Genomic DNA, 26,473 nt, shown 5'->3' with positions numbered 1-26,473 from the left:
GGTAATAGAAAGTATGATAAAGTGTTTCATGAACATGCCTCAATCTCTTAGGCAAGTTACAGTGTTTTATAGACCCCAGCTCATGGAACAGTTTATCCCTGTTCCTATTGTAAAATGAGCCCTTAACGATACTAATTAGGTGTCTAATTTCATCTCTAACTTGGCCTTGTGTAGATTATACCATTTCCAGCTCATGTAATGTCTGAGATTTGGCTATCCAATACTAGTTAGTGAAATTTATATTTTAATGAATTTTTTTTCTTTTCAGGTGAGCAAGAGCAAGAGGGTCAATCCACTGCCTGAAGCGAAGCCCGAAGACCCCCTCATTCCCCCTGCCTCCGGGGTCCTAAGCTGCGTCGGTGTCAGTGATAGAACGAGACACCCTTCAACTTGGATGCCTCTTCCTACCGTCTTAAGACACAGAAGCGTAGCGCCTACGAGAATCAAACTAGAGATATGCCTTATATAAGCCTCTAGCCCGACCAGCTACACTATGACCCTTGAAGCAACAAAATTTTTTTCTTTTGAAATAATCATTCAAATATTGATTTTTCAAAAAATATTGCATGAAGGGGGACGCAGACCCAGACTTAAATAGGTTTTCCCACAATATTAAACTTTAGAAAGTAAAAATTGCAAAGAAATTTTGATATCAACCTAAATGCACCTACTTAGAAACTTAATTATGAGCATGATATTTACCTTTGCCGGGCACTTGAAAAATAGTTTCATTTTGTTTACTTATGAGACTTATTCAAAAAATGTTCGGTTTTTTCTTTTTCTAGTGAAAAGAATTGTAGATGTGGCCAAGTTTCTAACCGATTGTGTGGATGGTGGCAGCGTCGGAGCTAGAAAATTCTGGCTGAGGGGCACTTTAAGCTTAAATTTCAGACTGAAGGGGTCTTATGTAAAAAAAACTAAAAATCAATGATGCTTTTTGTATGTAAATATGCTAACATTTGTGGGCTGGTGTGGGCAATTGCCTATACCAACTATAACGTAGCTCCTCCACTGGGTGATGGCGTCTTTAAGGTAGGAAAGGGAGATGGACTTCAACAACTATATTTAGCAATTGGTCACGGTCATAGCCTGGACTATTTAGAGCTTTTTTTATATGAAAAGCACCAAGGAAGAAAAGTAGTTGAGTACCTACATTATTGATGTAAAAGTTTATAAAACAATGACCTTATCTAGCTAGAATGACAAAAAAGGAACTGATAATTTTTTGAATGTCAACAATGCCTTAAATCTATAGGGGTCATTTGGTAGGAGGAATATTAATTAATTGTTTTATAAATGTGTCTCAATCTTTTAAGTAGATTCATGGAATACTGTGCCACAGTATTTTGTAAATCTATGGATGTCAATATATCTGATTTGAATAGGATATCCGAGTGAACTGATAAAAAAAATCAAATATGAAAAAAAAAAAAAACTAGTAGTCAATTAAAATGTTGGATCAGATTTGGATTTAAGAGATAACATCCGATCGGACTCATACATGCATAAATATGCGATCGGATTCGGATACGGATTCAGATCAGATTTATTTTTAGACAAATATCTTATATCTAATGCTCTTACATTTTGAAAATGGCAAAATGTGATTCCAAATTCGGATTAGGATATTTGTATTTGAAACCGAATTTGAACATGAATATCTGATCTAAAAAAGTGGAATATGATTAAAAGTATATTTGATCTGTCCATTGACATCCCTATGTAAACCCCAATTGATGGAACAGTTTATTACTGTCCCTATTGTCAAACAACGACCCCTTAAAAGACAGTATTTAGCAGCCTAGTTTTGTCTAGATTATGCCATTTCCATTTACTGTCTTAGATTTGACTATCCAGTATTAGTTAGTGATGTTTATGTTTTCAGGAAATTTTTTCTTCTAGAAAAATCAATACACAAATTAACTTTTCAAAAAGAGGCATGAGGGGAACATGTACCCACATCCCAACATAAATATGTTGGACCACAATATTAACCTCCATAAAGAGATAATTGCAAAGAATTCTTGGTAGCAATGTAAATGCAGCTACCAGAATTATAAAACCACAATTATGAGCCTGGTCCCTACTTTTGTTGGCCACTTATAAAATTGTTTCATTTTTTTCATGCATGAGACTTCTCCAACTAGTAGTCGGTTTTATCTCTTTCTAATGAAAAGAATTCGGGATGTGAAAAATATCTCTTTCATCACTACCTGGGCAAGAGAGAGAACCTAATTCTAAAGTAACTTCGGAATTTGTACCACGAACCCAATAGAGTAGAGTCGGAAACAAGTTCTTAGTGCCTACTTTTAAATATATATATAAAAAAAACAAAATACAAAAAAGACACCCAATCTTCTATCTATTTAATTAAAATTATAGGCAAAGAGCTTCAAAAAACTAGGTCTTGGTGATTGGGCTAATAACAAATATTTCTCAAACAACCGGGCCTTCTTTCGTACTTGTAAATGGCAACATGACCCGCCCATCCTTCTTTTATACTTACAATGAATTATTTTGGTTCTGCTGTCTTTCTTTTGAAACCTACAGATCCTTCGATTAACCAAGGAACTTGAGGACCATGTTTTAAATTGGCTAGACCAGTCAAATTCGTGTTGGACATTTTTTTGTTTGTTTGTTCATATTCATGAAAATAGTCTTCACAACCAAGACATTAGAGAATTTATATAAAAGGTTGTTTTTAAGAGCGTAACTTAGATTTTATAAAGGTAACTAAAAGGTACATGACTTCTATGTTGATTTTAGACATAAAGACACATCTAAATCACTAACTTTTGCAAAAAATGTAAACTATGCGACTTGGACGCGTTTTTCTTATATGTATAGGCAATAAAGCACGAGCTTGTTCTAGCCTTATATATATCTTAATGGCATAGATAGCCTTATGAGGAAGAACACAAAAATAAGAGATTGGACAATAAGGATTGCAGCTGTAGAACGTAGGCGAAAACTCATCTTCTAATGGCACGTCTATAATTTCGAGGATGATAACTGTTTTGTGTAATATAATAGAAAAACAAGGACCACGTTAGAAACTAAGGAGTATCAGATAAAGCATTGCCTTGTATTGCCTTCTCATCGATCCATTTGTAGATGAGGAGCCTCTACGCGTCTCCTAACAAAGACCCGCGTACAAGAAAACAGAGGGAAAGGTCTGAAGTGCTCTTCCATCTCACCTAACTAGGAGAGCACCAATTGGAGATCGAGAGGAGTAGCCAAATGAATATCGGGGAGACCTGAATCGGCCAACTACACAAGGCCTGCTTTCCCATGCCATTTAGAAAAGCGACATTTCCCAAGCCGATATTTACAACAACGAGACGTTCCATGAACAACTTTTTTTATGAAGATGCAGTTTGCTGAGGAACATCAACAATTTATGATGATGATGCAGATTGAAGGTGTTTGATTTAAAAGTTGTTTTAAGTTTTATGGAACAACAAATGAATCAAATTTCAAATAACTTATTCTTCATCTTCAAACTCGAGTCCAAGTTCTTTCTCTGGCTTTTCCTTCAAACCTGTGTCAAATTCCGAGCAGCATCAATGAGGATCAATAGGCAGACCTCTACAGAAATGCAGTAGTTGGGGAGCAAACATCAAAAGACAATGTTGTCTTGATAAACAAAACAGAGGAAGATAGGAACAGGGCAACCCAATCAACGAGAACAGGGCAAAAGGGTAGAGCTCCTCAATTGAGCCTACAGACTTAAAAAAAAAAATCCTATCTTCATACTGATATTTCAGATAAATTTTCTTCATTTATACACGGCTGCTCTTTCAAATTTAAAATTTGATAACTAGTATCCCTTAGCTTGAATTTTATATTTTGTGGCTTTGCCCCTGGCGAGCTTCATAAGTCAAAATCCTGCAAGAGGCCACAATGAGATTTGATCCTACGGCCGGCCTAATGCAGCTTATCAGCCAAGGTTCTTACTTTCTAATATTTATCCTAACATCTTTGCTTTAAACAGGTCTTAGTTTGGTTTATTAGGTTGGGACTAATCGATTCAGGATATTGTCATCTTAGTGTATTGCCATTTCTTTGTCCCCTCATTTTTACCCTCTTCTTGACCAACTACTCCTGCTAGATACATTCTAAATGTTTCAAAGGATAGCACGAATAAAGTAGCGTGGGTTCGCTGTGTTCAGCTGGGTCGATAAAATTGATGTGACAATTATTTTTACAATAAAATTATATAAGTGGCAGTAAAAAAGAAAAGCACAATTTAAACTGCAATTTTTACGAGTGACGTGTTCCGAAGGAGAAGATGGTAAATTTGTTAACGGATCTAATCCTCCCTCCAAGATCCGGATACGATAGGAGATCAAACCACCGGAACTTTTTTTTTTTTTTTTTCAATGTCCCGCTATCTGTTTTACATCTCCTCTTTTCATTGTTGCTCTCTCCTTTCGATGTACACTTCTGGGATTGATCGCAAGTGGACAAATTCATCCTAGTTTTCAATGGGTAGGGTTGCAATTTATTTTTTTGGGGTAAGTTTATCCCTTAAAACTGTTTTCCTTCTAAAATAAACTGTGTTTTAACTGGTGCCTGGTAAATTAATTATTTTGATTTGTAATGGAAGTACGAGACATTTTTCCCCCCTTGTATTACATCGTTAACTACTTCCTATTTCTCATTCATTAATTTTTTTCTCCTCCAACCTTTTGGGCCTTTAGGCAAGTAAAATAAACAAAAAAAGAAAAACGCCAATCTCTTAAAATTATCAACTGCTATTGAGAAGCAAAAGTCTTGCTGATCTAACAAAAATATGATCATGAGAGACAGTTGTGAGTAATTTCATGGTGATTTCATTGAAAATGCTTGTGAAAAGCAATCGCATGATTAGTTTAGAAGGACGGCAGAAAGAAAAAATACCACTGAAAACTTTTCAAGTGGCATCGAATAACTGTGGTAAGCTTATAAACATAGTTAGAGTAAAAAAACTGATCATGCTTATCGATTCTCATGGTAAAATTCAAAGGCAGATCAAGCATGGCCCTACTTAAATAAACGGCCGACAGGCGACATCTATATTTTATATTTGGTACTTCAGATCTTTTATCTTATCAACCTAAGGTAAGCCGACGATAGCATTTCAAATTTAAATTGTCAGAAGTTCTTACCTTTTTATTAACGGGCACAACTTAGATGCTCATTTGATAATATACAAACCTAGGCATATTTTTCGCACAATCATCAATTTTAAATTCGTTTATGAAAGTTTGTGTTTACTTTATCGAAATTTCAATTATGCTGGCAGGTTACTTTGCGTTTTATTAAATTCGGAACGGTTGGCAACTATTATCTTACTGCAAAATCGCAAGTATCTTTACTGGATTGGGAAGTTCATTTTTGTTCAAGTACTTTTTTTCTTTGGAAGATGTGTGCATAGTAAAGGGAAAATCTTAAGAAGAAACTCTACTTTTTCACAATAGCAAAATAGTTGACATTTTGCTAATACACTTACTTTGTCGCAGTACCACTAATTGGAAACTTCATTAACTAGGCCAATTTAACCGTAGTGCTCAGTATCGACCCTCATTTGGTTAATAAGTCAGCCTGACTAAGTATCGACCCTCATTTGGTTAATAAGTCAGCCTGACTAAATAGTAAAACTATGACTAATAAATAGCTGGGTAAATGGAAAGAACTTCATGAACGTTTTCAAACTAACATGAAAAAAATTCCACGTATGTAAATCTATATTCTTGTTATGGAAAGGGCTTCGTGATATTTTTCTTGTCGCGTCAGTCTTCGTAGCAAAATCTATTTTTAACAAGATATATGATACTTTTCATTCTTTTCTTGAAAATTAAACTATACCTCCGTTGTATATATATATATATATATATAACGACAAATTGGTAGCAAATTAGAAAATCAATACCCATCTGCTATGTCCGAAAAAAAAAAGAAATAATGACAGACCGCTAGTTTGTTTGGCCCTAAAAAAAAGAAGCCAAAGATTTTCTCAACAGAAGTGGGATTCTGCAAATTAATTGTCCAATAGTCAATATGAAAATCATGCCCTTGCCTCCATTCTCTAACATTTTCTTCATGTATTGAACACGACTATCAAGAAAAACATGAAATATCTAGAATTATTTTCTTCTCCAAGTCAACCTTTACGTTTGCCTCATCCCTTCAAGTTAATCCATGATGATGTTTCTTTAGGATTATAACTATCCAATTTGAATCTAATGATCAATTGAGGTGCTCCATTTAAAATAGTGTTTTTATCCGTCGATGAGACCCTTAACAACTAATGAAAATGTTACTTTTTTTTGTGTGAAAAAGATAGAAGTTTCTATTTGGGATACGACTTTCGATTATAATATTACAGTGTTCTTTTTTTCTATTTGTTACTGAAATTCTGAGTTTTATATCAGCTTGCATTTTCTCAATCTGCCACTTGCATGACACATATGCAAAAGATATTGACATCATATGCAAATAATATTTTGACTATAAGTGAATCCATTCAAATTAATTTTCACAGTACTACTCTCAAATGGTACATCAAATTATAACTGGCTACCTTGAATAAGGCATGCAAATGAAATGAATTCAAATTAGCTAAACGTATAGACAGCAAAATTAAAATAGCCTTTATTATGGTAAAAAAATCAAGAAGTTCATATTCAATAGGGCCGCACAACAACTCAAGCCAGCTCAACCTGGACTTAGCTTGTCAAAGCTAGGTTCGAATTTGACTCGTTTATAAACAAGTTGAGCATGAATTTAAATGTATGCTTGAAATGTTAAACTAGTCGAACTCCGAATTGTAAGAAGTACAAATACATTTTGCAGTTGGGACACATCCATTGTCACCTGCATTGTATAGCAATGTGCTCCCTCCCCTGTCTTCACAATGCTCTCTGCCCCCAAATTCAATTCGACTTTATCACCGTCGACTTCCGCAATTTTCTCAAACACAGTAACGTCATCGGCAATTATTGCTAAGCAGATGGGGGAGAGGACCTTGTCCAGGCCCAACTTCAGCCGTGCTCCTCTCAACCAACTAAATGGCAACCTCGGGAGTATAAATTGCAGCTGCTGTTGTCCTTTTGCTGACCCTGGCACTAAAGACCCTGATATCTTCAACCTTTCCAAGTTTTCAAAAGTTATCTCCTGAGACAAAGAAGTTCGTCATCAATAGAGTACTTAATCTACACATATTCTTGGAGTCCTTCGATAACAACAAATCACGACAACAATAAAAGATTCACTTGTTAGAGGGGATTAAAGTGCTATGATTCGTACTTTGCACCCTAACCTCGCCAGCTTAGAATTTAAAAATTTGTGATCTCCATTATTCTTGATTGATCCTGTTGACTGCTTCCTTATGTGTGAAGTTTAGTTCCTTTCTTGTTTATAAGTTGGTCAATTTGTTTTCAAATAACTATCTATCAGTTTTCTATATATACATTTAAAACAATTGATAACTATATATGTTTAAGGAAAAGTAAATTAAGATTATTGGGTCTTTCCATACATTGGTGGTGGTGGTTCATCGTCTAGCTCATGAAGGGAACTGATAAAATCTAAATATATCTTAGTCAAATACTGTAATTTCTTGGTCCTTCCTCGATGTATATAATGTTATAGAAAAATATATTGTTGCATGACATAGTCACTATATATATATATGTATATAATATAAAACTTCTGTTCCTAGATTATACACACAATGTACGAAAAGAAATAGATAACTTGTTATACACCACTTATTTTAGTTTCATGAAAAAGTAAACTTAATTCATAAATTATTAAATGTTGTACGTATATTTCTAAGTACCTATGCTTTTGCCACAAGAAGCATTTCATTTAAGGCACTGTATGTCATGTTTATAACTCTATGTTTCTGCCCTTTCTAGTTTTAATTTCTAGCTCTGCCACAGGTAGTATCATTATAAGTAATAACTATGGTGCAATTTTCCAATATAATGAACAACAAGATAACATATATTCTGTACATACCTTGAACACTTTGTTTTTGAAATCATGATTAAAGTGGCAACACCCTGTGAAATCACAAGGGCCAGGCAGTTCCAGCTCTTCCAAGTTGCTTGAAATATTTTCGAGGCCAGGCACATCTTCAAGCAACTTACAACCACCCAAACACAACTTGTACAAAGTTTTCAAGTTTGAAATATCTGATATTTTTCTCAAATTGGTGCATCCAGAAGCATCAAGCGAGTGTAGAGAAGAGGGAAGCTGAGGAAGGTACTCACGCCCTTCACAGTCTTTCAAATCAAGATACTTTAAGGATGAGAGGCGAGCAAAATCTGTTTGTCGAATAGAGGCAGCTATCAAAACTTCCAGGTTCTTGCAACCACTAAGCGATAAATGAAGAAGTCTTCCCAATGACTCAAAAATTGCTGCATCCAAGTATTTTAATTTTTTGCTGTTGAACGAGAAGGTCACAAGATTTTCCAATCGTCCAATGAAATCAGGTGGAGCTGTAAAATTGTCAGAATGTAAATGTAAACTTCCAAGACTTTGTAATCTTTCCATAGAGTTAGGCAAATCTTCAAGGTTCGTGCAGTTTAGGATCAAGAACCAAATCCTTGTTAGAGACCCAATAGAATTGGGCAAATATTTGAGGCGATGGGAATCCACTTCAAATTGTTCAAGACTTTCTAATTCTCCAATATAATCTGGTAGAATCTCGAGGTTTGGGCACTTCAATTTTAATCTCCAAACACATTTCAATGACCCAATGGAATCAGGTAGAGCTTCAAGACTGTTAGACCACACCTCAAATTCTGCAAGTTTCTTCAAATGTCCAATCGAGTTGGGTAGAGCTTCGAGGTTCACACAGTTCAATTTCAACTTCCGCATCTGTTTCAGTGACCCAATCGAGTTGGGTAAAGCTTTGAGATTCTCACATTTCAGACTCAACCGACTAAGTTGCTTGAGCAACCCAATGCAGTCAGGCAGAGCTTTTATATGCATGCTCTTGACTACTAATTGAGTAAGATTTTCCAAGTACCCCTCAATCTGATTGGGCAATTCTTTCAGCATTTCACATTCTAGTCGCAGCTCCTTGAGGTTTTCCATCTTTCCAACACAATCGGGCAACTCTTCAATTATAGCATCCTTCAAGTGAAGAATTTCTAGGGCTTTGTAAGATTGGTTGCACAATCCAAGCAACTCCGAAGATGAACTTGTCAATTCAATAATATTAACTGCTGCAAGATGTGGAAAGTCATTCTCAGAGGTCATTAAACCGGTTCCAGACATTTTCAGCTGTTGTATGGAGATCAAGTGTCTCATGGAAATAGGTAATGCTTTCAGGAACTTGCAACCCTGCAAAGATAGTAGGCGAAGGCTTTTGAGCTGCCCAACTGAATCAGGTAAGACCTCTATTATGGTATTGTCAAGAATAATCTCCTCCAGTTTCTCCAAGTCCCCTAGTCTTTCTGGCAAAGAGCAGAGAGACAGACACCCACTAAGGTCAAGTGATTTCAACAACTTTAGCTGGCAAATGGAATCAGGTAAGCTATCCAAGCCTGTTGAGTTACATAAAGATAGCTCAACAAGGTCGGTAAGCTGTCCAATAGAATCAGGTATGACCTCAATGCTTGTCCTAGAAAGGTCAATTTTCTTTAATGACTTCATGTACCCTAAGCCTTCTGGTACAGAACAAAGTTGACTACACCCTTTCAAACCAAGCATTTCAAGAGAACTTAACCGGCAAATGGAATCAGGTAACCTCGATAGACTTTGACAGCCGTACATAAGCATCTCATGCAAGTTTTTAAGTGAACAAGGTACCTTCTTTATACTTGTCCAACTGAGATCAAGCTTCTTGAGTGATCCCAGCTCTCCCAATCGCTCTGGCAAAGAAGTCAAACCAAAACAACCTTGAAGATCAAGAGTTTCAAGAGAATGCAATTGGCAAATGGAACCCGGTAGTTTCAGTAGAAGCCTACAGCGGATAATTCTTAAATGTGTCAAGTTCTTGAGTTTTCCGATTGATTCATCAATTGTAGTTAATGCAAAGCAATCTAGAAATTGCAATTCCACCAAGCTAGGCATATTCGTGAAATCAGGGGTACTCTTTGTTTCCACTACAAGAAATGACAGAACTTTCAATCTTTCAAAGGCCTGCACGAATTAAATAAATTTTCCAATGGCAACAAGTCATGAGAATATGACAAGAGAAGATGAACAGAACTACTCCCTTACAATATACTGACCTTTAATCTCAGTGACAGTTGTTTTATAAGAATTGGGGCCATGTTGGTTTTATAGAGGTCAAGGATGACAAGATTCTCAAGATTAAAATCAGCTGGCGGGGAGTCAAAGTGGCACCTTTCCAACTGCAACCATTTCAGATCTGTAGGAAAACATGGAAACGTGCCTTGGAAGTTGACATTTTCAGCTTGAAGATATCTTAGATTGGGCATGTTTTCAAACCATTCGGCACTAACATAATCATTCTCATTGAACCGGTCGTCCTTTCGCAGTATCCGAATCCCTTCGGCATCAATAGCCCTTGGTACCTGCACAAAACAGAGACACAAAGTAATTATCATACCTTAGTTATGGTGTCGACAGTGACTCCGTGGCTAGATTTATGGTCTTTGCTTTAAGGACGTGTGGCCATAAACTTGGATACATCCGCGAGTTGCCAGTTCAATAAAGCATAAACAATGAAATCAGAACATGCACATTGAAACAACTCTCGTTGCTTGTCCCTAAAATTAAATTAATTAGAAACAGAGTTATTTTCTTTATTTACTAAATTTTTTTAATTCTATTTCCTACAAATCATTATTCTTGATAAAATTGCAGAGGTCTTCATGTTCGGTACCAAGGCCCGCCTCCTTTGGAATACATGATATTTCCAAGGAAAGCTAAAAAATATTTATTTCTGAACTTGTCATCAACTTATAAAAGGGTTGACCTCTAGAAGCTACCTTTTCTGCTATTTCTGGTACCTATTAGCCATTAGACTCTTACGAGCTTTTCTCATACTCGAGTATTTGGAAACTCAATGCATTCCAAGAATTATAAAAGAAGTTCGGGATAAAAAGCAGGAGCTTAGAGTGAGAGTGACAAATAATTAACCATTAAACTTGAAGAAACTAAACCACCAGGACACAGTCATATGAGGGATGAGAACGGTTCAGATTCGAGTTATAATGCAGCTTTTACCGGATTCAATTAATTGAATTATATGTAGTTGGATTTGGATTGGGATTCAGATTTGGACTAGTATATCTAAGATCAGACGTTTATATGTAGTCAGACTAGATTTTCAGCGGATCTCACTCCGATATTGAACTTGGATTTTATGATTTGATTCAAATGCGATTAATAATTTGGTCCATTTTTTTTCACCAAACCCAGCCACACAAAGAGAGAGAGAGAGAGAGAGAGAGAGAGAGAGAGGAGGGGGAGAGAGAGAGAGAGATTATAATTACCTTTCTTTGAAGTAAATCCCAACAGTCTTGGTTATTCCACAGTCTACTCTGCTGCTGAGGCTTTCCATAGCTTTCTTCATCAACTATGGCTCTCGCCATGTCTCGTATTTGATCATGCATCTCAAATACTTCATATTTTTCATACATCGTATTAATCACATGTATCTTAACGAGACACCGTTGTACAAGTACCTGAATTGCTGCATTTGGGAACCACCCAGAGTCTTCCCACATGTAAGTAGCATTTTTCCTGTTCTTACCGATAAAAAAACATGAAATATCTAGAAATATTTTCTTCTCCAAGTCCTCCAAATTGTCGTAGCTTAGCTTCAACCTCTGTTGGACTTCCCTGTGGGGGATCTTTTTCAGCTTCTCTAATGTGTCCTTCCATTCTTTTACATTCTTTATAGAAGACAAAAGGGATCCGATAACTTCGAGGGTTAAGGGTAGCCCACCAGCTGCTGCAACAACTTGGTTTGATAACTGGACATACTCTCCTTGTGGTTGTTCACCATTAAATGCATGAAGCATGAATAGTTCTCGAGACTGATCTTCATTCAGTTCTTGTGGCTTGTAAATTTCATCTTGTTTCACGTTGCCGTCTAGCAGCACCTTCTCATTTCTGGTTGTGATTATGATCACACTTCCTGAGCCAAACCAATCTCTCCCACCAGCCAATGCATCAACTTGTTTTATGTTATCAACATCATCTAAGATAAGCAGAACCCTTTTACGACTGGCCCTCTCTTTGATCACAATTTTTCCTTGTGCAACATCACCTAAGGATGTATTTTTTTCTTTCAAGATGTCTCCAACGAACTGTTTTTGTAAGTTGACCAATCCATTGGGTTGTCCAGCATTTTCCCTAACATTTGAAATAAAACAAGTGGCACCATTGAACCCTTGGGCTAAGTCATTGTAAACAGCCTTGGCAATCGTTGTTTTTCCAAGACCCCCCATTCCATGGATGCCAACCACAAGAACACCATTAATATTGCTTCCATTCTCCAACATTTTCTTTACGTCATGAACACGAGTTTCAATTCCTATTGGATGCTTTGCGACTTCCAATGGCTTCTTGTTTAGTTTAGCTGACACTCTCTCAATGACTGCACGCTTTAGCTTTGCCTCATCCCTGCATGTGAAGGGCCACATAATCTTCTGATCATTGGTTGTTAAAAAATTTTAAGAAGAAAAACCTGTCTCCGTTAATTTTTGATTTCTCATAAAATCTGGTACATGCTTTTTTGGGGAAACATAATGTTTCTTTCTGTTGATTGTTAATTAAGTTTTCCAACACAATGATCATGCCTATATAGTAGTCAATTTTTCAACATAAAGTTCATGGCTTAAAATTTTCTCACCTTAACTGTGAGTAGCTTCAGGGATATGTCCCGGTTAATTAAGTAAAGTAATTAACTGAAAGATGAATTTAAGAAACTCGAATAGTGAAGGATGCGTTAGATTAATATAGTTGAAAAGATAATGATGTCGGGATAACTAAAGCAGAAAATAAGCATATGAGTACGATATGAATGGAAGCAACTGAAAAGCTATAGACAACAAACGTCCGCCTGATTAGACTTTAAATTTGGAGAGAGGGGAAATAAAGAGAGAGGTGAATAAACTTTAATTGCTTTAGAGAGAGAGAGAGAGAGAGAGAGAGAGACCCATTCATGTCCTTCATCAGATTGAAGCCAGAGAGATTTCCGACTTTCCTCAATGCTTCCCTCCATTTCCTCACCTCCTCTTGGTCCTGCTTGATGGATTGATGATCCTTAAACGCAGATTTGAAGGGGCCGCTCTGGTTGCGGACATGACAAGGTTCCACGCCAAAGAACACCGGAATTATCTCCTTCCCGCACTCCACACTTTTGGTCACCTCTTTCAAGCACCATTTCGATTCTGCAAAGCGTTGGGAGAAGATGGGGACAAAGATCTTGGACCTATTTATGTATTCCAACAGTTTGTTGATCTTGTCTCCCTTTTCCAACTTCTCGCAGTCTATAAAGGTGGAAATACCGCGCTCCTCAAGCCCATCATGAAGATGCCCAGTGAAACCCTTTCGGGTGTCTTCGCCTCTGAAGCTGAGAAACACTTCAAACTCGGATCCACCAGCTCTTGGTGAAGACGGTGAAGGTGCTGATGTCTCCAGTACCTCTTCCCCTGAATCTGTGTCTCCTCTAATTCCAACATCAACATTTTGGTTGCCAGAAAGTCTCCTTAAAAGTTCCCCTAGGACATCTCCCTTCAAGAAATCGTTGATTCGCTGGTGGAAGACAAGACCAAAGAGAACGAATACTATGAACAAAGCTGCAGATATCACCATTTTCATCTGGAACTTTGAAGAGGTAAGGTAGGAAAAATATGCAACTTTCTTGGTGACACCACGTACATAACCAAGATCGAAAGAAGGCAGAAGGGAAGAGATACGGAAGGCTGGGCTTGAGCACAACTCTTGGGTGAAACCATGAATTCTTGCTCAACACAAGCGGCCAATCATAGGTGAGACCCCCTTCACCTACTGTGATTTTACATCTGAAATTTGTGCCGTTGAATACAAACTCGCCAGGCTAACCGATAGGTGTCCAGCTAGTTGATACTAACCACTAAGTCCATGGGTTTCAGATGAATTATTAAAAAAAATAGGGTTAAACGTTTTAATCATCTAATATTATTCTACAACTTGTCCTTTTTTAAATGGCCTGTATCATTATATCATTTCTGTGTGTTTAAAGAAGGTTTTGATGAACACGTTGGAGGTGTTGATGGCTCCACCCCTTCCTCTGCGGGCATGTTTCCTCTAATTCGTCTATTAACATATTTTGGTTGACAGGAAATTGCCTCAAAAGCATGCGGAGGACATCTTCCTGCAAGAAATCCTTGATTCGTGGAAGGAAGACATGACCAAAGAGGATGAATAAAGCTGCAAAACCACCATTTTGGTTGACAGGAAATCACTTGAACTTAGATGTTCATTTAATAATACACAAACCTAGGTATATTTTTCCCACAATCTTTAAATTATAACTGCATTTATATCAAATTTTCAATTTGCTAGCTTTTGTTGTATTAGTAGCCGAATCTGTTAGGTGATTTTTTCTCATCAATGTTTAAATTTTGATGTATTTTATGGAGGGTATGCTGGGCATCAAATATATGAAGATTTTTTATTTGGACTCGTTCGGTTTTGGTCAAGAAAACTCTTCAAAGGAGAGTGCTGCAAATGTTTTGCGGGTCCGCGTGAAGTTGCGGGGATCCATGAGCATATTCTTTATCAAGGTGCATCTCCACCCTAATTTTCATTTAATACACTTTAAATTTCATTTTTGAAGGTTGTTTTCTTTTTCTTTCTTCATGACTTCGACGCGCCCTTCTAAGTTGTGGACTCACATAATTAATTTGTTCCTCTTCTTTTAACAAATCAAGTCAAGAATATATATATATATATACATTCTCCTTGCTTTGGCCTAATTAACGACAAATTTGGTTTTCAGCTCTAAAATAAAGTAGCAAACTAGGAAATGAATACCCATCTGCAAATTAATTGTCCAACAGTCAACATGATGATCATGTCCTTGCCACCATTCTCTAACATTTTCTTCATCCCTGCAAGTTAATCCATGGGTCAGCTATTATAAGCAAATAGAACGTGACCACCATGATGTTTCTTTAGGATCATAACTATCCAATATGAATCTAATGAGCAATTGAAATACTCCAATAAAAATTGGTTTTTTAATCGAATAGCTGGTGGTTTGGTCGATCCAGCTGATAAATATGGTGCTCTTCAATCGGCCACCCATGATTCATCATTTTTTTTTTAGCTTTTCAAATTTATCCTCATTTGCAAAAATAATTGGATGTGTCCATCCCTCCATGAAACGGTGCTGCTGGAGGATAGGCCTCCCACCTGTTACGACTATGTATCAAATACTGTATACCTCACATTGATGCTTACTATTTTCTACATCCTTGGGTATCTATTCCTATATATGGAAGGGTAACACCATGTACATATATCTTTACAACAAAAGATTTGAGATGGTTCTTAAGGATGAAGGGTTTGAGCTCCGAATTTAAGATCAGTAGTCAGTAATCCAAATTAAAGTATTGCCTTCTCGTCCATTTGTAGATAGGAACCCACGTACAAGAAATTCACAACCCAACCCGTGTGGATCTCTTCTGTCCTTTTTGTCTCCAGCATTGAGTCTCGCTTAACTTGAAGAGCATCAGATGAATAACGGGGAGATCTAAACAAGAGTTCCATATTCATCTGTTGAGATCTCAACCAGAGCTCCTTTTAGCATCTGTGTGTCCTTTGGCATTCATTAGGAATGAACATTGATGTGATGTCAATGTACTGGTTTCATTTGAAGGTGGCCGAGCTATTTGGTTACATTCATAGATCCAAAATCTTTTTCCGTATCTTCTCCAAAGGCTACGCTGATTCATAGTGGTGTTTAAAGGAAATAGCCAAGATGATGGAGTGCAAAAGGCTCATTGTGCCAGTCTTCATTGAAGTGGAGCCGAGAGATGTGAGCCAACGGAGTGATGCTTTGAGAAAGCAGGGGAACTCTCGGGTTATACATTAGCCAACATCAACGGCTAATTAATTCTCTTTTTATTTACTTTCGCACTAATTCTGTACAGATGTGATGCCTCTGTTTGCAAATTAAGACATGAATGGATTTTAAGAATCATATATGTATATTTCATTATTGCGTTACTTAAGTTTTTATATGCAGCGAAACTCAAATCAAGTATTGATTACAATGAGTCATAAATTTTTTTTGTGCATATTTCTTTTGTTTTGGCAGGAAAACAATGCACTGCCATTGTAGTCTGGAGATCTTTACGTGCTTTCTCTGCCTTCAAACCTGTGTAAAATTCAGAGCAGCAGCACCATGGATCGATCGGCAGTCCTCTGCAGCAATGCAGTAGTAGGGAAGCAAACATCACAAGACACTGTTCTCTTGATAAACAAAACAGTGGAGGATAGGAGCAGCGCAACACAATCAACAAGAACAGAGGCAAAAGGGTAGAGCTCCTCAGTTGAGCCTACAGGCCTACAAAAAAATACCTACTTTCACATTAATATTTAAGAAAAAATTTCCTCATTGGTGCCCTTTAATAAAATTTTATAACTAGTATCCCTTGATTAAATTTTGTGGCTCATTAGTCAAAATTCGACAGCCGGCCTCGCGCAGCTTATCAGTCAAGGTTCATACTTCTATTATTTGTCCTATCATCTTTGCTTTAAACAGATCTTACTTTGGGTAATTGGGTTTGGTAAATAAAGGCATATCTTATTAATGCTCAATCCGAAGATTGGACTGAGCGCAAGTCCAGATGCATCTGATCAGTTAAAATTCCCTTCTTTGGATCTTGTTTCTGGCTACTTCTACTAGCTTAAAGTATCTGAGCCTTGCATTACTGACTACTCTGCCTCAGATGAGCTATTCAAATTATAAAAGCATAACGCGACGAGAAAGCTATTCAAATCTAAATAGATATTAGAATAATAGTTATTTAGATGGAAATAGAGTGACTAATTAATTGATTCGTTGGAGGAAGACACCAAAGAGAAAGGTGGCAATGACTACGAATAAAGCTGCAAATATCTCCATTTTCCCCTTGTTCTTCTATAAAAACACTACTTTCCTAGGCACCAACACCGCCTACACAGAATACTAATAATCACAAGAGAACACAGAGTGATCATCAACCTCAAGATCAACCAACGGGAAATTTAAGATTCTTTGGAATAATTGTCCATGGAAATGTGTATCAGCTTTTGGTATGGTTAGTCAAAAAGCTATTTGAAGGGCGTACTAAGAAAGATCTGTAGGTCTCCCATGTTGCGCTTCTGGCCAAGTGGACGGTGTTCTTATTTTTGTTTTCCATGGTCCTCCATTTCTAGATTTTACCAAGACAGGCATATCCATCTAAATTTTTGTTTTAGTACATATAAGATTCACTTTCTTGTGTAAATTTATTCTTAAAATTGTTTTATTTTTAAAATAATATAATGTATATGGCCTGCAAAGGGGAAAAATTTCTCAAATAATCCAAAGCTGTTTAATTGTAATTACCAAATATGTACAATTTGTGGTATTCATATTTGTTGTTTAGGTTTATAGAAATAATTGTAAACTACCCAGGCTTATATGGCCCTCAAGAATTTATGCAGAGCTAGGTACAGCATTAACCGTAACGACTATTATTTATTCGTTTCAATCCCAATTTGGCACCATTCGTCTGGGCAAGATCTTTTGATTCTTTGATGGCTTGAAAAGTAGATTTAAAGATGCAAAATGATAATCGTATGTGTTTTCCTGCTAACTGAACTCATAAGAATACATCTACGTAATTAGATTACAACAAACGGCATATTAACTTAATTACTCAAAGTTGTCAAGTTTTTTTTTTTTTACTTAAAAAAAAGTATGGCTGTTGCAGTTTAGATCCACCAGATAATCACAAGCGATGTTGTTATTACATGTAGAGGGAATAAATTTTTTTTTTTGGTAAACTCGGTTAAAAGAGTATGTGCCTTTTGGTATATACTCACTCCTGTGTTTTCCGTCAAGAAGATCATGGAAGGGTTTTGTGAATTATTTTGTTAACCAAGCAGTAGTTTGGTGTTTATGAAAAGTTCGACGGTGCTCAGAACATTGTTCAAGTGTGAACAGTAAATGTAATCTTTTTCAAGAATTTAAAATAAGCATGTAATATCAAACAATTAATTAAAAAAACAAAGAACGTGCGTTAAGAGAAAATTAAGATTTGCATGCTTCCTTCATTTAATGGAAGTCAAAACATAAAGATCATGAAAACCCCTTTTTTTTTTCTTTTCGTCTATAAGATATGTATGCTAGATTCTAGCTGCAATCTGAACTTGGATATTCATCGTTCAACAATCGATACTGTGCCCAATAATATTCTTAATTATAAGAAATGTTCGTCAAGGCCATGAAAAAGTTACATAAAATTTACTATTAAAAAGAGATATTACTGTTAAAAAGAGATATGAGCATTAGAGATTTAAGTGAGTAGAAGAATTATTAATATCGCTCCAGCTAGAGAAAAGCACCTCACCCCCATCCTCCCCCTGCTCCACGTCAGAGTACCAGGGTGTCCTACCCCCTTTACCCTAAAATTCCTGCCCGTAACAATGGTACGAGTACGGGTACCATACGAGTACGGGTACTGGTACGACGACATTTTTGTAAATCTTGGTACAGGGATACCATGAATATTATATATTTTTAATTCAAAAAATTAGAAAAACCAAATGATATCATCACATTACAATGTTCCTTTCATGAATCCATAAATAATCTCATAAATAAAAAAAACAAAAAAAAGTTTTTAGGTTATAATATAGTTTGGATTTAATTTCGAACTGAAACCAAATCCAAACATATTGAGCCGTATCGTACCAGCCTACCGGGTACTCCACCAAAAGTGGCGTACCACTGTGACATATCTCTCCAACACCAACCCCATCCCAACCCAAACAACCAACATGCCACATAACACTTCCCATCTTGCCCGTTTGAGCTATGCCGATTGGAGCGTGTGCATTAGAAATTGATTAAAAAAAGAAAAAGAAATAGGAAGAGTAGACAGGCTTGAGTGATCTTTCTGGCTTCAACAACATGAAAATACCATTGGATTGAAGGGCAGAGATATGTGAGGTTTCCATGAGGTATGTTCCCCTAGGAGCCCACTGTGAAAGATTAGTTGAAGGACAGAGATATATGGGGTCTCCATGAAGCGTGTGTCCCACAAAACACACTTGGAAAGTGTAATTTGGTAAATGGTTTTTGTTGGCCTGGCCCCACTTACATGCATGGGGCAACTCCACGAGGCTCAGGTCACCACTCCATGGACCTAGATGGACCTAGGTGTTAACTATATATTTAGTATCTTATGAAAAAATTTTTGTGGCTGCACCATTGACCTGGATGCACAATATTTGACATGTTATAATAATGATCATGTGGAGTACTTTCCTTGGGAAGAATTGGCCTCTTCTGAGTGCAAACACCGTCCATTTCCCCGGATGTGATAGCTACTACCAGTACTGACAGTACCGGTAGTACCGACGATTTTCTACAAGAAGTACAAATACATTTTGTAGTTGGGACACATCCATTGTCACTTGCATTGTATAGCAATGTGCTTCCTTCCCTGTGTTCACAATGCTTTCTGCTTCTAAGTTCAATTCGACTTCAGCACCGTCGACTTCTGCAATTTTCTCAAACACAGGAACGTTATCGGCAATGATTGCTATGCAGATGGGTGAGAGAACCTTGTCCAGGCCCAACTTCACCCATGCTCTTCTCAACCAACTAAATGGCAACCTGGGGAGTTTAAATTGCAGCCGCTGTTGTCCTTTTGCCGATCCTTGCACAAAAGATCCTGACATCTTCAACCTTCCCAAGTTTTCAAAAGTTGTCCGCTGAGACAAAGAAGTTTGTTAATTTACGCGTATTGTTGGAGTCCTTCCATAACAATAAATCACATCAAAAATAAAAAATCCATGTGTTAAAGAGGATTATAGTGCTGTGATTGGTAATTCGCACCCTAACCCAGCCAATTTAGGACTTAAAAATTTGTGATCTCCATTATTCTTGATTGATCCTGTTGACTACTTCCTTATGTGTGAAGTTTTCCCAAAGACTCATTATAAGTAATAACTACGGTGCAATTTTACAATATAAAGAACAACAAGATAACATATATTCCGTACATACCTTCAACACTTTGTTTTTTAAATCATGATTAAAGTGGCAACACCCCATGAAATCACAAGGACCAGGCAGTTCCAGCACTTCCAAGTTTGGTGAAATATTTTCAAGGCCAGGCACATCTTCAAGCAGCTTACAACCACCCAAACACAACCTGTACAAAGTTTTCAAGTTTGAAATATCCGACACAGTTCTCAAATTGGTGCACCCTGAAGCATCAAGCCAGAGTAGAGAAGAGGGAACCTGAGGAAGGTACTCAAGCCTCTTGCAGTCTTTCAAATGAAGCGACCCTAAGGATGTGAGGCAAGCCAAACCTGTTGGTCGAATAGAGGCAGCTATTATACCTTCCAGGTTCTCACAACCACTTAGATATAGATGATGAAGCCTTCCTAAGGACTCATTAATTGCTGCATCCAAGTATTTTAATTTATTGCTGTTGAACGAGAAGATCGTAAGATTTTCCAATCGTCCAATGAAAGCAGGTGGAGCTGTAAAATTACAGCAATGTAAATGTAAAATTTCAAGACTTTGCAATCTTTCCATAGAGTTAGGCAAATCTTCAAGGTTCATGCAGTTTAGGCTCAAGGACCAAATCCTTGTTAGGGAACCAATAGAATTGGGCAAATAATTGAGCCGATTTGAGTCCACCTTAAAGCGTTGAAGACTTTCTAATTCTCCAAAAGAATCTGGTAGAATCTCGAGGTTTGGGCACTTTAATTCTAATCCCCAAATGTGTTTTAACGAACCAATGGAGTTAGGTACAGCTTCAAGACTGTTAGACGACACCTTAAATTCTGTAAGTTTCTGCAAACGTCCAATCGAATCAGGTAGAGCTTCCAGGCTCATGCAATGTAGCACCAACGTATTAACGCTTCCTAGCAATCCAATCGAGTTTGGTAGGCCTTTCAATTTTGCTGATTTAATTTTGAAGAAGGCAACATTTTCCAGCTCTCCAATCGAATCTGGTAGAACTTCGAGGTTCACGCACTTCAATTCCAACATATGCATCTGTTTCAGTGACCCAAATGAGTTGGGTAAAGCTTTGAGGTTCTCACACTTGAGACTCAACTGACGAAGTTGCTTGAGCGACCCAATGCAGTCAGGCAGAGCTTTTAGATGCATGCTTCTAACCTCTAATTGAGTAAGATTTTCCCAGTACCCTTCAATCCTACAGGGCAATTCTTTCAGCATTTCACATTCTAGCTGCAGCTTCTTGAGGTTTTCCATCCTGCCAACACAATCCGGCAACTCTTCAATTATAGCATCCTTCAAGTGAAGAATTTCTAAGGTTTTGTGAGATTGGTCATACAAGCCAAGTAACTCCCAAGTTGAACTTGTCAATTCAATAATATTAATTGCTGCAACAAGTGGAAGGTCGTTCTTAGAGTTTTTTAAACCGGTTCCATACATTTTCAGCTGTTGTATGGAGCTCAATTGTCTCATGGAAATAGGTAATGCTTTCAGGAGCTTGCAACCTTGCAAAGATAGCAGGCGAAGGCTTTTAAGCTGTCCAACTGAATCAGGTATGATCTCTATTTTGGTATTGTCAAGAATAAGCTCCTCCAGTTTCTCCATGTGTCCTAGTTTTTCTGGCAAGGAGCAGAGAGAAAGACACCCAATAACATTAAGCGATTTCAACAACTTTAGCTGGCAAATGGAATCGGGTAAGCTGTCCAAGCTTTTTGAGTAACATAAAGATAGCTCAACAAGGTTGGTAAGTTGTCCAATAGAATCAGGTATGACCTCAATGCCAGTCCAAGAAAGGTCAATCTTCTTTAATGACTTCATGTCCCCTAAGCCTTCCGGTATAGAACAAAGTTCAAAGCAAAGTAGCAAACAAAGCACTTCAAGAGAACTTAACCGGCAAATGGAATCAGGTAGCTTCTTTATACGTGTGTAACTGAGATCAAGCTTCTTCAGTGATCCCAACTCTCCCAATCGCTCTGGCAAAGAGGAAAAATTGAAACAACCAGAAATATTAAGGACCTCAAGCGAACTCAATCGCCAAACTGAATCTGGTAATTTCCGTAGAAGCCTACAGTTGGGAGTGCTTAAATGTGTCAAGTTCTTGAGTTTCCCAATTGATTCATCAATTGTAGTTAATGCTGAGCAATCAAAAAATTTCAATTTCACTAAGCTAGGCGTATTCGTGAAATCAAGGGTAATCTTTGTTTCCACTCGATGAAGTGACAGAACTTGCAATCTTTTGAAGGCCTACATGTATAAAACAAATATTTCCAGTGGGATCAAGTCATGAAAATATGACAAGTGAAGAAAAACAGTACTCCCTCATAATATACTGACCTTTAATCTCAGTGACACTTGGTTTATAAGAATTGGGGCCATGTTGGTATTATAGAGCTCAAGGATGACAAGCTTCTCAAGATTAAAATCAGATGGCGGGGAGTCAAAGTGGCAACTTCTCATCCGCAACCATTTCAGATCTGTAGGAAAACATAGAAATGTGCCATGGAAGTTGACATGTTCAGCTTGAAGATATCTCAGGTTGGGCATGCTTTCAAAGCATTCAGCACTAACTGTACAATAATTCTCATTGAACAATTTGTCCTTCCGCAATATCCGAATCCCTTCAGCATCAATAGTCCCTGGTCCCTGCACAAAACAGATATGCAAGGTAATTAGCATACCATTAGTTAATGGTGTCTGCAGTTGACTCCCTGGCCAAGATTTATAGTCTTTGCTTTAAGGACCATAAAACATAAACAGTGGAATCAACACATGTACATTGAAACAGCTCTTGTTGCTTGTCCCTAAAATTAAATTGATTAGGAACAGAGTTATTTCCTTTATTTGCTAAATTTCTTAAATTCTATTTCACACAGATCATTATTCTTGATAAAATTGCTGAGGACTTCGTTTTAGGTACCAAGGCCCGGCTCCCTTGGAATACATGATATGTAGTCGGACTAGATTTTTAGTGGATCTCACTCAGATATTGAACTTGGATTTCTGATCCGATTCAAATGCGATTAATAATTCGGTCCAAATTTTGTCACCAAACCCAGCCACAGAGAGAGAGAGAGAGAGAGAGAGAGAGATTACAATTACCTTTCTTTGAAGTAAATCCCAAGAGTCTTGGTTATTCCACAGTCTACTCTTCTTCTGAAGCTTTCGAGAGCATTCTTCGTCAACTATGGCTCTCCCCATGTCTCTTATTTGATCATGCATCTCAAATAGTTCATATTTCTCATCCATCTTATTGATCACACGTATCTTAATGAGAGACCTTCGTACAAGCACCATAATTGCTGCATTTGGGAACCAGCCACAACCCTCCCACATGTAAGTAGCATTTTCCCTGTTCTCACCTATAAAAAAACATGAAATATCTAGAAATAATTTCTTCTCCAAGTCCTCTAAATTGTCATAGCTTAGCTTCAATCTCTTTTGGACTTCCCTTGGGGGAATCTTTTTCAGCTTCTCTAATGTATCTTTCCATTCTTGTACATTCTTTTTATCAGAGAAAAGCAATCCGATAACTTCGACGGTTAAGGGCAACCCACCAGCTGCTGCAACAACTTCATTTGATAATTGGACATATTTTCCTTGTGGTTGTTCACCATCAAATGCGTGAAACATGAATAATGCTCGAGATTGATCTTCATTCAGTTCTTGTGGCTTGTAAATTTCATCTTGTTTCACGTTGTGGGCTAGCAGTACCCCCTCATCTCTAGTTGTTATTATGATCACGCTTCCTGATCCAAACCAATCTCTCCCACCAGCCAATGCATCAAGTTGTTTTATGTTGTCAACATCATCTAAGACCAGTAGAACTCTTTTACGACTGGCCCTGTCTTTGATCACATTTTTTCCTTGTGCAACATCACGTAAGAATGTATTTTTTTCTTTCAAGATGTCTTCAATGAACTGTTTTTGTAAGTTGACCAATCCATTGGGTTGTCCAGCATTTTCCCTAACATTTGAAATAAAACAAGTGGCGCCATTAAATCCTTCGCCTAAGTCATTGTAAACAGCCTTGGCAATCGTTGTTTTTCCAAGACCCCCCATACCATGGATGCCAACCACATGAACACCATTAATATTGCTTCCATTCTCCAACATTTTCTTCACGTCATGAACACGAGTTTCAATTCCGACTGGATGCTTTGCTACTTCGAATGGCTTCTTGTTTAGTATGGTTGACACTCTCTCAATGACTGCACGCTTTAGCTTTGTCTCATCCCTGCAAGTATTAATTTGTCGCATGCTTGACAATTTATGAACAATAGGAAAAATGAATTTATGCTCCTTTAGCAGATCCAAATTGAATATTTGGCTATTTGCATACCTGTATTTATTGATTGTTTACAATAAAAAGGTTTTTCCATAATATGCTTCATCCAGTTAATTAACACCTTTCTTTGATCAGTTTTCCACATTCATCCATATGTTTGAACGTTTGGTCTCACTCATCCGTAAGTCTTCACTGGTTCACGCAAATAAACATTTTAGTTATATTAAGTTGGTCACTGAGAAAATAGCTACTTTACGCTCAAGTACTCTCAGATTATACATAAATAGTACATTTTAAATATTTATAAACAATTTCCTCATAAACCTAACAGCATGCTTGTGATTTTTATAAGCAAGAGCATGAAAATTGATCAAATAGTCCTCTGTTCATTGGTAATTAAGAAATTTTCAGAAGAAAATTTGTGTCCGTTAATTTTAGATTTCTCATAAAATCTTATACATGCTTTTTGGGAAAACATGATTTTTTTTTTTTTGTTGATTGTTAATTAAATCTTTCAACACAAAGCTCACGTCTTAAAGTTTCTCACTTTTAACTGTTAGTAGCGTTAAGGATATGTCCGGGTTAATTAAGTAAAGTAATTAAGTTTAAAATGAATTTGAGAAAGTCAAGGATGCGTTGCATTAATATAGCTGATAAAATAATCATTTTAAAGGAAAAAGATCTAAAATACTAGCCAAACATGATGTTGGGACAAAACAAGCAGAAATAAGCATATGAATAACATATGAATGGAAGCGAAAATAAGCATCTGAATAACATATGAAGGGAAGCAAGCGACTGAAAAGCTATAGACAACAAAGCATCCGCCTGGTTAGACTTTAAATTTGGAGAGAGAAGTGATTAAACTTTAATTGTTCTAGAGAGAGAGAGAGAGAGAGAGAGAGAGATGGACCCATTCATGTCTTTGATCAGATTGAAGCCAGAGAAGTTTCCGACTTTCTTCAATGCTTCCTTCCATTTCCTCACCTCCTCTTGGTCCTGCTTCTTGTTGGATTGATGATCCTTAAACGCAGATTTGAATGGGCCGCTTTGGTTGCGGACGTCGGAAGGTTCCACGCCAAAGAACACTGGAATTATCTCCTTCCCACACTCCACACTTTTGGTCACCTCTTTCAAGCACCATTTAGATTCTGCAAAGCATTTGGAGAAGATGGGGACAATGATCTTGGACCTATCTACGTATTCCAATAGCTTGTTGATCTCCTCTCCCTTTTCCAACTTCTTGCAGTCTATGAAGGTGGAAATACCGCGCTCCTCAAGCCCATCATGAAGATGCCCAGTGAAACCCTTTCGGGTGTCTTCGCCTCTGAAACTGAGAAACACTTCAAACTCGGATCCACCAGCTTTTGGTGAAGACGGTGAAGGTGTTAAGAGCAACAGTACCTCTTCCCCTGCCTCCGTCTTTCCCCCAATTACTTCATTACCATTTTGGTTGGCAGAAAATTGCCTTAAAAGCATGCGGAGGACATCTTCCTGCAAGAAATCCTTGATTCGCTGAAGGAAGACATGACCAAAGAGAACGGTCATGAAAAGTGCTATGAATAAAGCTGCAAAGATCACCATCTTCCTGATCTTAGCAAGGAGAACCAAGAAGGAAGATGGTAAAACTAGGCAAGCTTTTCGTGGTCAGCAACACCGCCTCTACACAGAATATTAATAACGATCACAACAGTAGACATACAAAATGATCACTCCTCCTACTCACCCAACAAGCAGGTAGAAACAAGGCAGGAGATCGACAAGAGACATCGAGGAAGCTCCTGGCAGAGCTTCTTTCGGCGGAACAAGGGCTCTTCATTAGTGGCGGAAGACGCCTTGGCATTACCCCCTTTTTACCCTCTTCTTGATGACAAAGCTGCACATGACGAAAATATATAAAACAAGTGGCGCCATTAAACAGAATGATGCTCTTGAATCAGCCACCAATAAAATCGATTGTTCACCGACTTGATTCTAAGACAGATCATTTAGGACAT

The 26,473-nt window shown here is 37.4% G+C and overlaps 2 protein-coding genes and 1 long non-coding RNA gene across 10 annotated transcripts in view; 1 reads left to right on the top strand and 2 right to left on the bottom strand.

The window, feature by feature from the left end:
* The window catches only part of LOC116247824 (disease resistance protein RPV1-like), a 38,575-nt gene extending 12,102 nt beyond the window's left edge, over positions 1–26,473 (bottom strand). The window contains exons 1-7 of one of the 6 annotated variants that reach the window (XR_007572456.1): positions 26,203–26,473; positions 25,390–25,991; positions 23,291–24,425; positions 22,526–22,834; positions 20,465–22,435; positions 20,228–20,375; positions 19,794–19,932 (exon numbers count right to left, since the gene is read on the bottom strand). Coding sequence is in view for 5 of the 6 variants with exons in the window: in XM_031620169.2 (XP_031476029.1) it covers positions 19,546–19,932; positions 20,228–22,435; positions 22,526–22,834; positions 23,291–24,425; positions 25,390–25,991; positions 26,203–26,319 (4,758 nt within the window). In the remaining variant the exon portion in view is untranslated. Of the gene's footprint in view, positions 1–19,378; positions 19,933–20,227; positions 22,436–22,525; positions 22,835–23,290; positions 25,992–26,202 lie in introns of those variants that run through there. The other 5 variants (XM_031620169.2, XM_031620172.2, XM_031620171.2 and 2 more) reach the window with 5 other exon arrangements.
* LOC116247827 (disease resistance protein RPV1-like) lies at positions 6,645–10,209 on the bottom strand. The gene is made up of 2 exons (XM_031620175.2): positions 8,008–10,209; positions 6,645–7,158 (listed from the first exon to the last, which is right to left on the bottom strand). Exons 1-2 carry the CDS (start codon positions 10,069–10,071, stop codon positions 6,769–6,771), a joined length of 2,454 nt encoding a protein of 817 aa, XP_031476035.2. The 5' UTR covers positions 10,072–10,209; the 3' UTR covers positions 6,645–6,768.
* Positions 13,070–16,582, top strand: LOC116247831 (uncharacterized). 3 transcript variants are annotated; one of them, XR_004170918.2, is made up of 4 exons: positions 13,070–13,601; positions 13,677–13,967; positions 14,299–14,744; positions 16,283–16,582. It is a non-coding gene; the product is annotated as an uncharacterized LOC116247831 (long non-coding RNA). The 3 variants fall into 3 exon arrangements; XR_007572458.1 differs by having other exon boundaries at positions 13,070–13,967; positions 14,299–14,461; positions 14,601–14,744; XR_007572457.1 differs by having other exon boundaries at positions 13,070–13,967.

Source organism: Nymphaea colorata, chromosome 2 (assembly GCF_008831285.2).
Source record: "Nymphaea colorata isolate Beijing-Zhang1983 chromosome 2, ASM883128v2, whole genome shotgun sequence".
Taxonomy (NCBI): domain Eukaryota; kingdom Viridiplantae; phylum Streptophyta; class Magnoliopsida; order Nymphaeales; family Nymphaeaceae; genus Nymphaea; species Nymphaea colorata.
Note: the sequence above shows the minus strand (reverse complement) of the source record. Positions and strands in the feature narration are given on the sequence as shown.